This window comes from Otolemur garnettii, unplaced genomic scaffold (genome assembly GCF_000181295.1).
Source record: "Otolemur garnettii isolate 467f Iridium unplaced genomic scaffold, OtoGar3 scaffold00095, whole genome shotgun sequence".
NCBI lineage: Eukaryota > Metazoa > Chordata > Mammalia > Primates > Galagidae > Otolemur > Otolemur garnettii.
In genome coordinates, this window is record NW_003852490.1 from 2,781,427 (window position 1) to 2,794,181 (window position 12,755).

A 12,755-nucleotide genomic window follows, 5' to 3' on the forward strand; every position below is an offset into this window, starting at 1 on the left:
CCCCTTCTAGTATGTAAGCTTGTAATGAGAAGACAGGCATCTATGAGGAAATGGGTCGTCACCAGACATGGAATTTGCTAATGCCTTAATCTTGGACTTTCCACCCTTCAGACTATAAGAATATATTTTGTAGCTCAGTGGGTAAGGCGCCGGCCACATGCACCGAGGATCACAGGTTCAAACCGGGCCTGGGCCAACTAAAACAATAATGACAACTGCAACCACAACAAAAATAGCCGGGCATTGAATCAGGTGCTTGTAGTCTCAGCTACCTGGGAGGATGAGGCAAGAGAATCGCTTAAGCCCAACAGTTTAAGGTTGCTGTGAGCTGTGACGCCACTGCATTCTACCCAGGATGACAGCTTGAAACTCTGTCTCAAAAAAAGAAAGAAACAAACAAACAAAACAAAACAAATACATTTCTGCTGTTTACAAACTACTCACTTTATGGTATTTTGTTATAGCAGCCTAACCCGACCAAGAGCTACTCCAACTTTGTTCTTTTTCAGTTATTTTGGCTATTCTAGGTCCTTTATTTTTCATGTGAATTTTTTTTTTCTTGAGACAGAGTCTCAAGCTATAGCCCTGGGTAGAGTGCTTTGGCATCACAGCTCACAGCAACCTCCAACTCCTGGGCTCAAGTGATTCTCTTGCCTCAGCCTCCTAAGTAGCTGGGACTACAGGCACCCACCACAACACCTAGCCATTTTTTGGTTGTAGCTGTTGTTGTTTGGCAGGCCCGGGCTGGATTCGAACCTGCCAGTTGTGGTGTATGTGGCTGGGGCTACAGGTGCCAAGCCTAATATGAATTTTTACAATGAGCTTATAAATTTCTACCTAAAAACTTTCTGGGATCTTGATTACATTAAACCCATAGGTCAATTTAGGGGTAACTGACAATTTAACAAACTTAATTCTCATTGGCAACAATGTGTTGATTGTAATGGTTCCTATTTTGATTAATAAAGATGTGTTTGAGCCTAGTTATAATGACTTAAAATTCCTGGTCCAAAACCACAATTACTTTTTCTTGAGAAATGAGGAAAGGACCTGAGTGTGTATGTTGGATGTTTGCACAACAGCAGGATCTTTGCATGCACTTCAGTCTTTTGTAATCACTGACTTAGGAACAGCTGAGAGGGGCAGGGTTGGTTTCTAGGCTGTGTATTTCCATCATAGTTGCTGCCCTATCTGACTTCTGCCTCTCTTCATGTTGCTGTAAAATGTGTCCTGTGCCTGCTTTTAGTATCAGTTTCTCCTCACTTGAGCTTTATTTTTTTTTTTACTACTTCTAATCTGTTGTGGATGGAAAAATCAGATCAAGTTATTTAAAACTACAGTACAGTTAGCAAGTTGATTCTTAATAAGGAAATCTCAATGTAAGAGATGTAAATTTATGTGTGTGTTTCCTTACAGCAGTTTTAGATACTGGCTCAGGCATTATTTCCTTCTGGGTTCTTCTTTTTTTTGTGGAGGGGGACAGTTTCTGTTGTCTAGGTTAGCATGTCATGGTGTCAGCCTAGCACATAGCATTCTAGCATTCTAGATTCATAGAATCCTAGATTCAAAGGATCCTCCTGTCTCAGCTTCCCAAGTAGCTGGGACTGCAGGTGCCTGCCACAGTGCTTGGCTGATTTTTCTTTTTTTTCCTTCCTTCTCCTCCCCTCCCCTCCCCCCCTTCCCTTCTTTCTTCTCCTCCCCTCCCCTCCCTTCCCCTCCCCTCTCCTCCTGCTTAGGTTGGTCTCAGACTCCTGAGCTTAAGGGATCTTTTCTCCTCCCCTGTCTTGGGGTGCTAGGATTATGGATGTGAGCTACCACACCTGGCCCTTTCTAGATTCTTGATACTGTTTCAAAAATGGAGATTGTAGACTAGTAAGACATCTATATTTAGAAGTATTAACTAAACCTAGGGTCTTAACTAAATAGAACTAAATTAAATACCAACCTGAAAGTATATTATAGTTAAATATATTTAAGGGGACCTCTCAGTGGAACTAAAGATAGTCTTTTTGTTGTATTTGTGTAGAGACAGCTTCCTAAATTTTTCTGTATATTTTAATTTATTACTCCTCCAAAAGACCTGGGCAGAGGTTTTATTTTTTAAATTTACACACAGTGGTCCAAAGTTTTACATTGTTTGCTCTGCCCTCCTGCTATAGCCTAATTTTTATATACTTTTTTGTTAAACTACTGTTTTTTAAAAATACAAACTTATGGCCTTGAGTATGCAGATACAAGTCAATATACTTGGTACAAATAAATACAGATTTTATTACTTTCCCACAGGTTATGTTTAAATATTCATACCTTTGAGTTTTCTTTGGACATCAAACTAGCTAATATTGAGTTTGTTTTTTATGTAAAGTATATCTACTGGTGTATTTATAACAGAATTATATGTTTTATTTATTTATTTTGATCATTTTTATAGGATCCCATGGTCCATTATTGCCTTTACCGAGTCGTTACAGAATGGGCTCTCGAGACACACCTGAGCTTGTTGCTTATCCATTACCGCAGGCTTCTTCCTCTTACATGCATGGAGGAAATCCCTCTGGTTCAGTTGTAATGGTTAGTGGATTACATCAACTCAAAATGAATTGTTCAAGAGTCTTCAACCTATTCTGCTTATATGGGAACATTGAAAAGGTAAGTGTCCTTTTATATTAGTTTCTTTTTTATTATTATATTAGTTTCTTTTGCTGGCCTATCTGGTAGTAATTCTGAAAAGGCTACAAATATGTAAGTTATCTTCTACTTGTATCAGGAGCATCCAGGGTCTTTCAGTAGTCACCCATATAAGGTAAAATCCGTTCTATGAGAAATCAAGAAATTGTTTTTGTTGGCAAGTAATAAGTATAGTTTGTTGGTACTGAGATTATTTTTAAAGTAACTAATATAAAAAGAAATATAAAGCAATAGTTTAATCAATTATTAGAGTATTGTAGGCATAAAACCTGTTTTGTGGTGATCACTTGAAGAAATTCTAGTATTTAACAGAATGAACTATAAACTTTGAAAGAGCAGTTGCTTTCATAGAGGTAGGTATATGTAAACAGAGCTTTGTCAGCAGTGAAATTTAGGAGAGTTCTAGGGTTTATACACCTATCTCCTAAATGCCACGGTTCTGGTATCTTCCGAGGAACAATATGCTTTCAGCACAATCAATATTTGAAACTGATCTAGTTTTGTAGAACATGTCCCAGACTTTTGGCATAGAGATTTACACTAAAAAATAGTAGAACATTTAAAATATATGTGTTTTGAGTCTTTAAAAATGATAACTATATTTTTTACCACATAAGTGTGGTTTTCCTGAATATGTGACATTATATTCCTTGATATCTTTCTTAACAAGTGCCTACAATATAGTGCCTGACACAAAAAGATGCTAAACTGATTTTTGAAGAATCATAAAAATTTACTTAGGGAAATGAATGGTAGTCTCAAGTTACCAACTATTTGATAACATTTGCTAATTTGAGTTTCAATACTATAGTATGTTATTTTTCCCAGTTGTTTTAAGTGATTTTCGTGTTCTTTTCACAACAATAAGAAAGTATAGGCCAGGCACAGTGGCTCATGCCTATAATCCTGGCACTCTGGTAGGCTGAGGCAGGAGGATCACTTAAGGTCAGGAGTTCAAGAACAGCCTCTGAGCAAGAGCAAGACCCCATCTTTACAAAAAATAAAAAATTTGACTCGGTGCCTATAACTTAGTGGCTAGGGCACCAACCACATGCATGGGGGCTGGCAGGTTTGAACCCAGCCCAGGCCTGCCAAACAACAATGACAACTACAACAACAACAACAAAAAAAATAGCTGGGCATTGTGGGCAGGCACCTTTAGTCCCAGCTGCTTGGGAGGCTGATGCAAGAGAATCGCTTAAACCCAAGAGTATGAGGTTGCTGTGAGCCGTGATACTCCTGGGCTCAAGCGAGTCTCCTGGGACCACAGGTGATCACCACAACACCTGGCTATTTTTTGGTTGCAGCCGTCGTTGTTTGGCGGGCCCGGGCTGGATTCAAACCCGCCACCTTAGGTGTAGCCACTTGAGCCACAGGCACCAAGCCTTAAGTTTCTTTACAGAGTTTCACTTTTCTGATTTACAGGCAATCAGAACCAGGCAGTTTAATCAACATCTTTGGTACAATCTTTGTCTTTGTGCTTTGAATTAGTTGTCTCATATGATTTAGAAACCCAGATCATTTTTTATAATACAACTTACATTTTTGTATGTTATTTCACTGTTTCTACCATCTTTCACTCCACATCTCTTTAAAAATTTTTAAACATTTTAAGTATGTTGTGATACATTAAATTTAAACCTTCAGAATCCTTTAAAGATTTATGTATAGTAATTTTTTTTTTTTTTTTTTGAGACAGAGTCTCGAGCTGTTGCCCTGGTAGAGTGCCTTGGTGTCATAGCTCACAGCAACTTCAAACTCTTGGGCTCAAGCGATTCTCTTGCCTCAGCCTCCCAAGTAGCTGGGACTACTGGCACCTGCCCCAATGCCTGGCTATTTTTGTTGTTGTTGCAGCTGTCATTGTTTTAGCTGGCCCGGGCTCAAACCCTCTAGCCTTGGTGGTATGTGGCCGGTGCCCTACCCACTGAGCTATGGGCGCCACCCAGTGAATAGTTAATTTTTCCTGACTTTCTTTTAGATATTTACCAATACAAGAACTAATACATTTTAACGTTAATATTTAGTCATTGTTAGATTTGTAGATTGGTATTGGACTAAATCAAAGGAGAGGAATTTTGCCCATAAGAAAAGTGATTTCAAAGAAAGCTAAAAAAATCCTTCTATGATTGAGTTGTTAATTTCTCACTGTGCCTAATTAATAAATTAAACTTTGTGATAGGGACAAATAGTACATACATAGTTTGTTACTATCTTTAGTTTCAGGCATCCAGTAGGGACTTGGATGTATCCTTTGCAAATAAGGAGGAAGTACTCTAAATAGCTACTTAAAGACTTTCCCATCTACCCTTTCATCATTATATCCACTAAAATTGGAATAGTGTGAGAGGATAAGTATGGTCTCTGCCTAGCATGTCATGAAAACTTGGGAAGTATTAATGTACTTTTTAAAACTTCCCTTATGTTACACAAGTCTTTGTATTAACCATGCTATCTCATGGCCATTTTGTATTATTTCTTGTTTTTGTTTTTTTGTGGAGATGGAGTCTCATTTTATTGCCTAGGTTGGTCTCAAACTCCTGGCCTCAAGTGATCCTTCTGTGTTGGCCTCCCAAAGTGCTGGGATTATAGGTGTAAGCCCTGGTGCCCTGTATTATTTCTTATGTAGCATCTTGTTTATTGCCTTAACACAACTCTGCATAGTTTATGTAATAATTATTGTTTATTTCTAAATTTCTGATCTGCCTACTAGACTACATACTATGTATAAGGCTCAAGAATATAGTGTCTGGCTCGGTGCCTGTGGCTCAAGTGGCTAAGGCGCCAGTCACATACACCTAAGGTGGCGGGTTCGAATCCAAGCCCGGGCCCACCAAAAACAACAATGACGGCTGCAACCAAAAAAAATAGCTGGGCGTTGTGGTGGGTGCCTGTGGTCCCAGCTACTTGGGAGGCTGAGACAGGAGACTTGCTTGAGCCCAGGAGTTGGAGGTTGCTGTGAGCTATGATGCCATGGCACTCTACCCAGGGGGATAGCAAACAAAAAAGAATATAGTGTCTATTATGTTCACCATTAAATCCCCAATATCTAGCTTAGTGTTTATCAAAATATATAAGACAATTAATAAATATTTGTTGAATGAATAAATATTTAATGAGTCCCACCAGGTGTTAACTTCTGCATTTTATAGGGAGAAGTTAAGTAAATTGCCTCCCAAATCACGCAGTTAATAAATAACACTGCCAGGAAAAGGCTATGCTATTCTTCAGCATACTATTCAATAGGATTATAGGGATTATAGGCTTCCTTTTTAATTTTACTGAATTTCGGTAAGAGTTAAGGCATAACATGGCAGAATATAGTTAAGATTCTGGGTAATCTTCTGCATTTGACTTAGATCATATTGTCTTTTACAAATTCTATTACTATAAAAGGGAATTAAATGGTCACCTCTTTGGAATTTTTTCATTTGCAGGTAAAATTTATGAAGACCATTCCTGGTACAGCACTGGTAGAAATGGGTGATGAGTATGCAGTAGAAAGAGCTGTCACACACCTTAATAATGTCAAATTATTTGGGAAAAGGCTTAATGTTTGGTAATTATCTTAAGTGATAAATTTTAAAAATATTTAAAAATTGTACTTTTTATTAGAGACATTAATTCAACTTCAGAATATTTTAATGTTCTGAATGAACTAGTTTAATGAAATGAACTTGTCTAATGAAGCTAGCAGCTTATAGTATCGTCATTTCAGACAAGTTGTAGGGTCATATAATTCAGATTTTGATTAGCTATACCTGGTTTTTAATTTTATGATCATAAAACATGTTAAATTAGGCACGTTTTTAAGTTAAAGTTTTCCAATATGAGAATATATTCAGTAGATTTTCTAATTGATGCATAAACTGTAGGAGTGATTGATTATAATCCAAACTAAATCCTGTATTTAAAACAATTACATATGCCTTTTTTTGTGAAGATCTATGCAAGCAAAGTATGTTAGCATTTTTGAGACTATTTGTTGCCTTTTATCTAACAAGATGTGTTCTATATGTTTTCCTTTCCAATCTTCAGTGTTTCTAAACAGCATTCAGTTGTTCCAAGTCAAATTTTTGAGCTGGAGGATGGTACAAGTAGCTACAAAGATTTTGCAATGAGCAAAAATAATCGCTTTACAAGTGCTGGCCAAGCATCTAAGAATATAATCCAGCCACCATCATGTGTGCTGCATTATTATAATGTTCCATTGTGTGTCACAGAAGAGACTTTCACAAAGGTAGACACTGAAATACAAATGTGTAGAGAATGTTATTAGTTCTTATTTTAAATATATTTTAGCCTCAGTTTGAAGTCCTCTTACTCCGTTTTCTGCTTTTGATGTTTTTAGTATTTTGTTATTTATTTGGTACTTTGTACTTTTCTAGCCTTCATTCTTCATTGGTTTTCATTGGTTTGTGGCTCATTCCTTTAGAGAGTTGGAATTAGAATGGGATATCCTTACTCTTGCATACAGAAAGTTACTTTACCATGCCCTTAAATCTCACCTGTAACAAAATTTTATGTAACCCTGCTTTTTTCCCTAATGTGGGAAATGCTGACTAAGAACTTTAAGAAATGCTTCATAAAAGAAGTGATTTTTCTGGAACCCTGCTCCCTGGTCAATTCTGAGAATATATGTTTAGTTAACAAATCTGTGGTTTTATTGTATAGCACAAAGTTATGTAGATAGTTCATAGAATTTTACTATGTTTGTTTTTTTTATTTCCATAGCGATATTAGCCTGAATTAATTAATTCATGCCACACTCAAAACTTAAATGCTGGCATAAAGCTTACTGTCTACAAAAAAAGTGGGAATTTTATTTGGCCATATTTTTAATGAAGTTTTCACTTTTCCTTGGCAGTTGTGTAATGACCATGAAGTCCTTACATTCATCAAATATAAAGTGTTTGATGCAAAACGTAAGTGAACAGTCCCTCTTTTAAAGTGTTCTGGTTAAATTGATGACAAGCAAATAGCAACTGGGTTTGTGTTTCTTTGTTTTAGCTTCTGCCAAAACACTTTCTGGTCTATTAGAATGGGAATGCAAAACTGATGCAGTAGAAGCCCTGACAGCACTTAATCACTACCAGATAAGAGTTCCAAGTAAGAAACATACCTTATGTTTGTTCAAATCATTCAGTGGGAGTTACCTTCAGAAACATTGATGATTATTTTAAGATAACACTAGAGTATTTTATTTTATTTTATTTTAGACAGAGTCTCAAGCTGTTGCCCTGGGTAGAGTGCTGTGGCATCACAGCTCACAGCAACCTCAAACTCTTGGGCTCAAGTGATTGTCTTGCCTCAGCCTCCCAAGTAGCTGGGACTACAGGTGCCTGCCACAATGCCTGGCTATTTTTACAGACTTGCTCTTGCTGTTGTTCAGGCTGGTCTCAAACCTGTGAGCTCAGGCAATCCACCCATCTCGGCCTCCCAGGTGCTAGGATTACAGGTGTGAGCCATGTGCCTGGTCTGACAATGTTTTTTATAACCCAATATTGGAAGTGACTTAACATCATTTATATTGTGTTCTTTTGGTCACACAGACCAACCATGGTACATTGTAGGAGGGGACTATACATGGGTGTGAACAGAAGGTAAGGATTGCTGAGGCCTCCTTGAAGGCTGGCTTCCACAATCTTTATTGGCCATTTTAGAGGAAAGCAATACATATATTGGGTTAGAAAACTCAGGCAGTACATAAAGTACAAAAATAAAAAGTTAAAGCTTTCTACAACATCCAGCCTTTTTTGTTTCATCCTTTTCTCCTCCCTACTGTGTATATATACATTTTAAAACTTATACCAAATGGTTTCTCTACACATACTATTCGATGCCTTGCTGTTTTCACTTAATGAGTCTTGGATCTCTAAAGCACTTTACTAAATTTTAAGGCATTTTCATGGTAGCTTTTCATAGTAGAGATGTTCCATGCAGTTTATCTTACCCATCTCCCACTGATGGTCATTCTGGTTGTTTCTTTGTTTTTTATATTATTGCATTAAGTATCCTTAAAGTTGCACTGTGTAGTGTGTATTTGTAGGCAAAATTTGCCAGCAATGGAGGGCATAAAGGGGTTTGTTTTGATAAAATGTCAGTAGATAGCCCTTTAGAAAGGTTGTACCAGTTTATCACCTCTGTGTAGGACATGGAAATGCCCATTGCCTACCACTTACACTGAGATGTTGAATTTTTAAGAGTAAGATAACAATAGCACTCTGGGAGCCAAGGTAGGTGGATTGCTTGAGCTCAAGTTTGAGACCAATCTGAGCAAGAGCAAGACTGTGTCTCTAAAAATAGTCAGGTGTTGTAGCGGGTGCCTGTGGTTCCAGGTACCTGGGAGACTGAGGCAAGAGGATTGCTTGAGCCCAAGAGTTTGAGGTTGCTGTGAGCTGTGACACCATTGTTTTCTACTAAGGGTGATGAAGTGAGACTCTGTCTCACCAAAAAAAAAAAAAAAAAAAGAAAGATAGCTACCAAATGGTATTCTATTGTTTTAATTTGTGTCATGTGTAATTGTAACTCTCTGTGTTTGTTATCTCCATAATGGCCAATGGCCTGTTTTTTTGTTTTGTTTTGTTTTTGTTTTTTGGACCAGGCCGGGATTGAACCCTACCACCTCTGGTAATATGTTTTTTTTGTTTGTTTTGTTTTTTGGGTGGGGCCGGCCCCCCTACTCCTTTGAACCACAGGCACCCCCTGCCAGTGGCCTGTTTTTTACATGTTTTTTACATTAATAAAATTATTAATTTTATTGAGTGTGGTGATGAATGGTGGTTAAGAAAAAAGAAAAATGCACAGTGAAGGATTTATGGGTAGGATAACACCTGGAATTTGCTTTAAAATATTCTAAACATTTTAAATGGTCTAAGCACTGCATGTGGAGCCTGAGTAGATGAATGTCAGATGTTTACAATTATTGAAGCAGGATGAGGTATGGATTATAAAATTCTTGGAGAGAGGGACAGTTATTATCTCTTTATCCCCTGCTGTGTCTCAAATTAATTGCTTATGCATATTTTCTCTATAGAAAATTTTTTTTAAGAAGCTTTAATACTAAAATTCTGGTACATTAAGATACTGGGATTGTGATTTCTCGGGATGCTGAGGCAAGAGAATTGCCTAAGCCCAGGAGTGGGAGATTGCTGTGAGCTGTGTGACGTCATAGCACTCTACCGAGGGAAATAAAGTGAAACTCTGTCTCTACAAAAAAAAGAAAGATACTGGGATTGTTTCTTTGCTTTGATTTCTTATATAAGCAACTGATAAAGAGTTATTTCTGCTTGATCTGAAAAGTTAAAGGAAAGAAAGATTTATAAAGTAGAAATGTTTTTGTGACTATGCTTAATTTTTTTTGTAGTAATTTCAGAATTTACTGAAATTAAGTAAGTTCTGAAATTCATTAGCCCTACTGATAATCAGAGATTAATACTAGATTTCCTGGAACCTTTTGGGATGATATATATGTTCATGTACATTCCAGCTATGTCCCACTTCCCAAGCTGTTTGCATTGACTTTTTTATAAAAGGGAGTTAATGTTGATGATATTTTCTGTAAAGTGAGCTTTGGTGATGGACATATGTGGAATTCTAATACTATGTATCTTTTTTTCTTTTTTGAGACAGAGCCTCAAGCTATCCCCCTGGGTAGAGTGTCGTAGCATCACAGCTTATAGCAACCTCCAACTCCTGGGTTCAAGCGAGTCTCCTGCCTCAGCCTCCCACGTAGCTGGGACCACAGGCGCCCACCACAACGCCCGGTTATTTTTTGGTTGCAGCCGTCATTGTTGTTTTCGGTGGGCCCAGGCTGGATTCGAACCCGCCACCTTAGGTGTATGTGGCTGGCGCCTTAGCCACTTGAGCCACAGGTGCCGAGCCAGTATGTATCTTTAAGGATTAATTCACTAGAAATAATACTGAGTGCCTTTTGTTTGCTAAATAACATTTTAGAACAGTAAAAATGTAGCAATGAGCAAAATCTCTTTCTTTTTTTTATTTTTTATTTTATTTTTTTTTTGAGACAGAACCTCAAGCTATCCCCCTGGGTAGAATGCTGTGGCATCACAGCTCACAGCAACGTCTAACTACTGGGCTCAAGTGAGTCTCCTGCCTCAGCCTCCCAATTAGCTGGGACCACAGGCGCCTGCCACAACACCCAGCTATTTTTTGGTTGCAGCTGTCATTGTTTTGGCAGGCCCAGGCTGGATTCAAACCTGCCACCTTAGGTGTATGTGGCTGGCGCCTTAGCCACTTGAGCCACAGGCGCCAAGCCGCAAAATCCCTTTCTTCATGGAGCTTACCCTCTGGTAAATAGGAATAAAAATAATCTTTTGGCTAGGCCTGGTGGCTTATACCTATTATCATCTTAGCACTTTGGGAGACCAAGGTGGGAGTATCACTTAAACCCAGGAGTTGGAAACGGGCCTGAGCAACATAGCACTATCACTACACTACACTATCACTACAAAGACTACAAAACTTAGCTGAGCTTGGTGGTGTGCCCCTGTACCACCAGCTGCTTGGGAAGCTGAGGCAAGATGACTTGACCCCAAGAATTTGAGGTTCTAGTGAGCTATGATGATGCCACTTCCGTCTAGCCTGGACAAAAGAGCAAGACCTTGTCGTAACAAAAATAAATAATAATTTCCTCTTATTTTACATAGATTTTTTTCCTCCTTTATTTTTTGCTTCTAATTATTTATTCTGCTAATTCAAAATGATCTTGAAAGTTCATGAAGTGAACTATTACCTTTGTTTTTTTAATTTTTACAGATGGTTCCAATCCTTATACACTGAAGCTTTGCTTTTCTACATCATCTCATTTATAAGAAGAGAAGAGCATGTTAAAATTTATGTTAATCTTTATTACAATTTTAAAGCTATACTTCATTAAAAATAATCTAAAATGGTTGATCTAATGTTGCCTTGCTTACTTTAAGATCCTGTTCTGTAATAAACATATTTTGCCTTGAGTAAGTTTGTTGTAAACTTAAATATCATTTTCATTTTAAGATAGAATATCATTATGTAGACTATCTACAGCTTCATTGTAGATTATATAAATATATGATTTCTAACCTTATTACTATAATTTTTTTCCCACAGTAAAAATATATTTGCATTCTTAATGATAATTATCTACAAGTATTTTTCCATTGTGTATGAGATTAATGCAGGTGAAAGTATTGCATTTTAATATAGAATTCCTATTATATGTTTAGATATTTGAGTATGTTGCGGTTACTCCTATTAAACATAACTTGTATTTATTATTTTAATCAAGTTTGAGAATAACATTGCACATGTTGAATTTTAAGTACTACAGATTTAGCTGATTTTATATTTCTGAAGGCTAACAGACATGGATACACTTGTATAATATGCACTCAAACTTATTTAAATTGGTGTATTTTTTTTTAAGTCATTGTCCATTTGTATTGACATGCCTCTGTTTCTAGTTCCAGTTTGGAGATTTTATAAAGTTAAAACGATGAGTTAATGTGTTCATCTTCATTTGTTGCATGTGACTTAAATCTTGAAAATACATTTGGTATTTGACATTGAGATTTTATTTTAATAGAAGTTATGGTTAACAGTTCCTCTTATAGATAATAATCTGGGATCCATGGATGAGCTCTAGAAAGTCTGTGAACCCCTTAAAATTGCAGAATTTTGAGTATTTGCATTTTTATTTTTTACTCTTGGATCCATCAGTAATATATGTATTTTTCTATATGGTGCAAAATTTAAGGATCTGATTTTATTTTTATTCCAAACAGATAGCTATTTGTCTGAATACCATTTATTAAACATTCTTTCTCCCACCAAGTCTGTTTTTTTTTCTTTTAAAAGTAATAACACCTTATATATATCAAGTAAAATTTAAAAACAAAACATGTTATTAATAGACAATTAAGCACAACTGTTAACAAATTCACAACTTCTTCATAATAGAAAACTGATGTGACCATTTCGGTTTCATCTTTCAAAGCAGGGACAGTATATGTCATTTATCTATTTTAGAATAACTGTGAAGTCCATAGTTGGCAATAGCACTTTTGTGA

General features: G+C 36.8%; 1 protein-coding gene across 2 annotated transcripts in view; it reads left to right on the top strand.

The window, feature by feature from the left end:
- Nucleotides 1-12,516, top strand: part of HNRNPLL (heterogeneous nuclear ribonucleoprotein L like) — a 45,921-nt gene extending 33,405 nt beyond the window's left edge. For both annotated transcript variants that reach the window (XM_012808825.1, XM_003795676.2), the window contains 6 exons: nucleotides 2,432-2,649; nucleotides 6,123-6,244; nucleotides 6,724-6,925; nucleotides 7,553-7,610; nucleotides 7,696-7,794; nucleotides 11,464-12,516. In XM_012808825.1, coding sequence (XP_012664279.1) covers nucleotides 2,432-2,649; nucleotides 6,123-6,244; nucleotides 6,724-6,925; nucleotides 7,553-7,610; nucleotides 7,696-7,794; nucleotides 11,464-11,519 — 755 coding nt within the window. In that variant the 3' untranslated portion in view covers nucleotides 11,520-12,516. The remainder of the gene's footprint in view (nucleotides 1-2,431; nucleotides 2,650-6,122; nucleotides 6,245-6,723; nucleotides 6,926-7,552; nucleotides 7,611-7,695; nucleotides 7,795-11,463) is intronic.
- Nucleotides 12,517-12,755: the final 239 nt, after the last annotated feature.